Raw genomic sequence first — 1,228 nt, 5'->3', positions numbered from 1 at the left:
CCACCAACAAACAGCTCGACCCTTCGAATTGCCAAACTTTCGTGCAGCGTAGCAAAGTGAACCTACTGCTTCCAAGTTGAATGTCGGATCCCTGTCAGGCATATATAAGGCAAAAGAAGGGGGTTTTGGTCACGACAATCCATGTAATCCCGTAGGTATGAATCCTGGTGAAGAAAAGTTTGGCGTTTCGTTATTTCCCGGGTGCGCGTCGGATTCTCGTGACTCGTCACCCTACGATGGAAGATGAAAGCCATCATATAACACTTCCGGCGTGACCCTTTCCCAGGAATAATTACTGCTCGCGTGATTACGTGTACCTATTAACACATAGGGTGCCTTGTTTTCATCCATGGCTCGGTAACTGCAGGTGGACTGATGACAATCGTTTTGGTTAATCGATTCACCAGAGTACAGTGTCAATGTATGTAGTTCCGATAATCGCGAATCGCGTCATCAATATCTGTGTACATTGTCCGTCATTCCCCGAGACAAAACGAAAAACATTACTATCGTCATTATCGCGAGACGGAATTTTCCGACTAACCGATGCCCAGAGTCGTACGATGGATACGATTACGAGGTGTTGCGCTGTTTGGAAAAAAAAAATATATCTATCGATCGCGGAACGATAGCGCGCGAGTGTGTGTATATAAACCACGAGCCGGACACTGGAGCAGCGAGTGTGGATCCTTCGGTCGATCGATTTTGCTTTGGAAAATGGCTCATTCGCGGAGCTTTTTCGTCATCTGCGCCCTGGCGTTGTTGCTTGCCGCTGTTCTGTGCGTTCACGCGATGCCCCAGAAAATGATGGAGATCGACGAGGAGGAGAACGAAATGGAGACACTCTTGGTAAGGCTATTCCTGCGGTTGAGCGATTTCTGGATCATTGGTTCGTGAGGGTGATTGTTTACCGATTATTCCATAGGATTTGGAGGAGATACTGGAGATAATAAGGAAACGCCTGCAACTCCTCAAGGAGTGTATAAACGAAGCCGTCAAAGCTTGCGAGAACGAGTTGAAGAAAGGCTTTCGCGAAGGTTTCGCCTGTGTGGTGAGTATGAGTGTACAAATAAAATAAAGGTATTTTTTTTTTTTTTTTTTTTATTGAATGGCTTTTCATTTGTTTACAGTTCCAACATATTGCCGATGGGAAGGGCAAATGCGAGCACAAACCGGGTAATTCCACCTCCGAATTTTGAGTTGTTTAACTGTTTGTAACTAAGTATTC

At 45.4% G+C, this 1,228-nt stretch overlaps 1 protein-coding gene across 1 annotated transcript; it reads left to right on the top strand.

Annotated features, from left to right (window-relative positions):
- Nucleotides 1-665: 665 nt before the first annotated feature.
- On the top strand, nt 666-1,228 carry LOC106642568 (uncharacterized). The gene is made up of 3 exons (XM_014357384.2): nt 666-849; nt 926-1,051; nt 1,131-1,228. The coding sequence occupies exons 1-3, from the start codon at nt 718-720 to the stop codon at nt 1,197-1,199; spliced, it is 327 nt and encodes a 108-aa protein (XP_014212870.2). The 5' UTR covers nt 666-717; the 3' UTR covers nt 1,200-1,228.

This window comes from Copidosoma floridanum, unplaced genomic scaffold, assembly GCF_036245765.1.
Source record: "Copidosoma floridanum isolate Cflo_tuat_1 unplaced genomic scaffold, Cflo_Japanese_pri ptg000021l, whole genome shotgun sequence".
Taxonomy (NCBI): Eukaryota; Metazoa; Arthropoda; class Insecta; order Hymenoptera; family Encyrtidae; genus Copidosoma; species Copidosoma floridanum.
Note: the sequence above shows the minus strand (reverse complement) of the source record. Positions and strands in the feature narration are given on the sequence as shown.

Coding starts and splice junctions, on each gene's coding strand:
- LOC106642568 (XM_014357384.2), top strand. CDS start 718: ATGGCTCATTCGCGGAGCTTTTTCGTCATCTGCGCCCTGGCGTTGTTG. Junction 850..925: donor ACGAAATGGAGACACTCTTG/GTAAGGCTATTC, acceptor ATTATTCCATAG/GATTTGGAGGAGATACTGGA. Junction 1,052..1,130: donor GCGAAGGTTTCGCCTGTGTG/GTGAGTATGAGT, acceptor ATTTGTTTACAG/TTCCAACATATTGCCGATGG.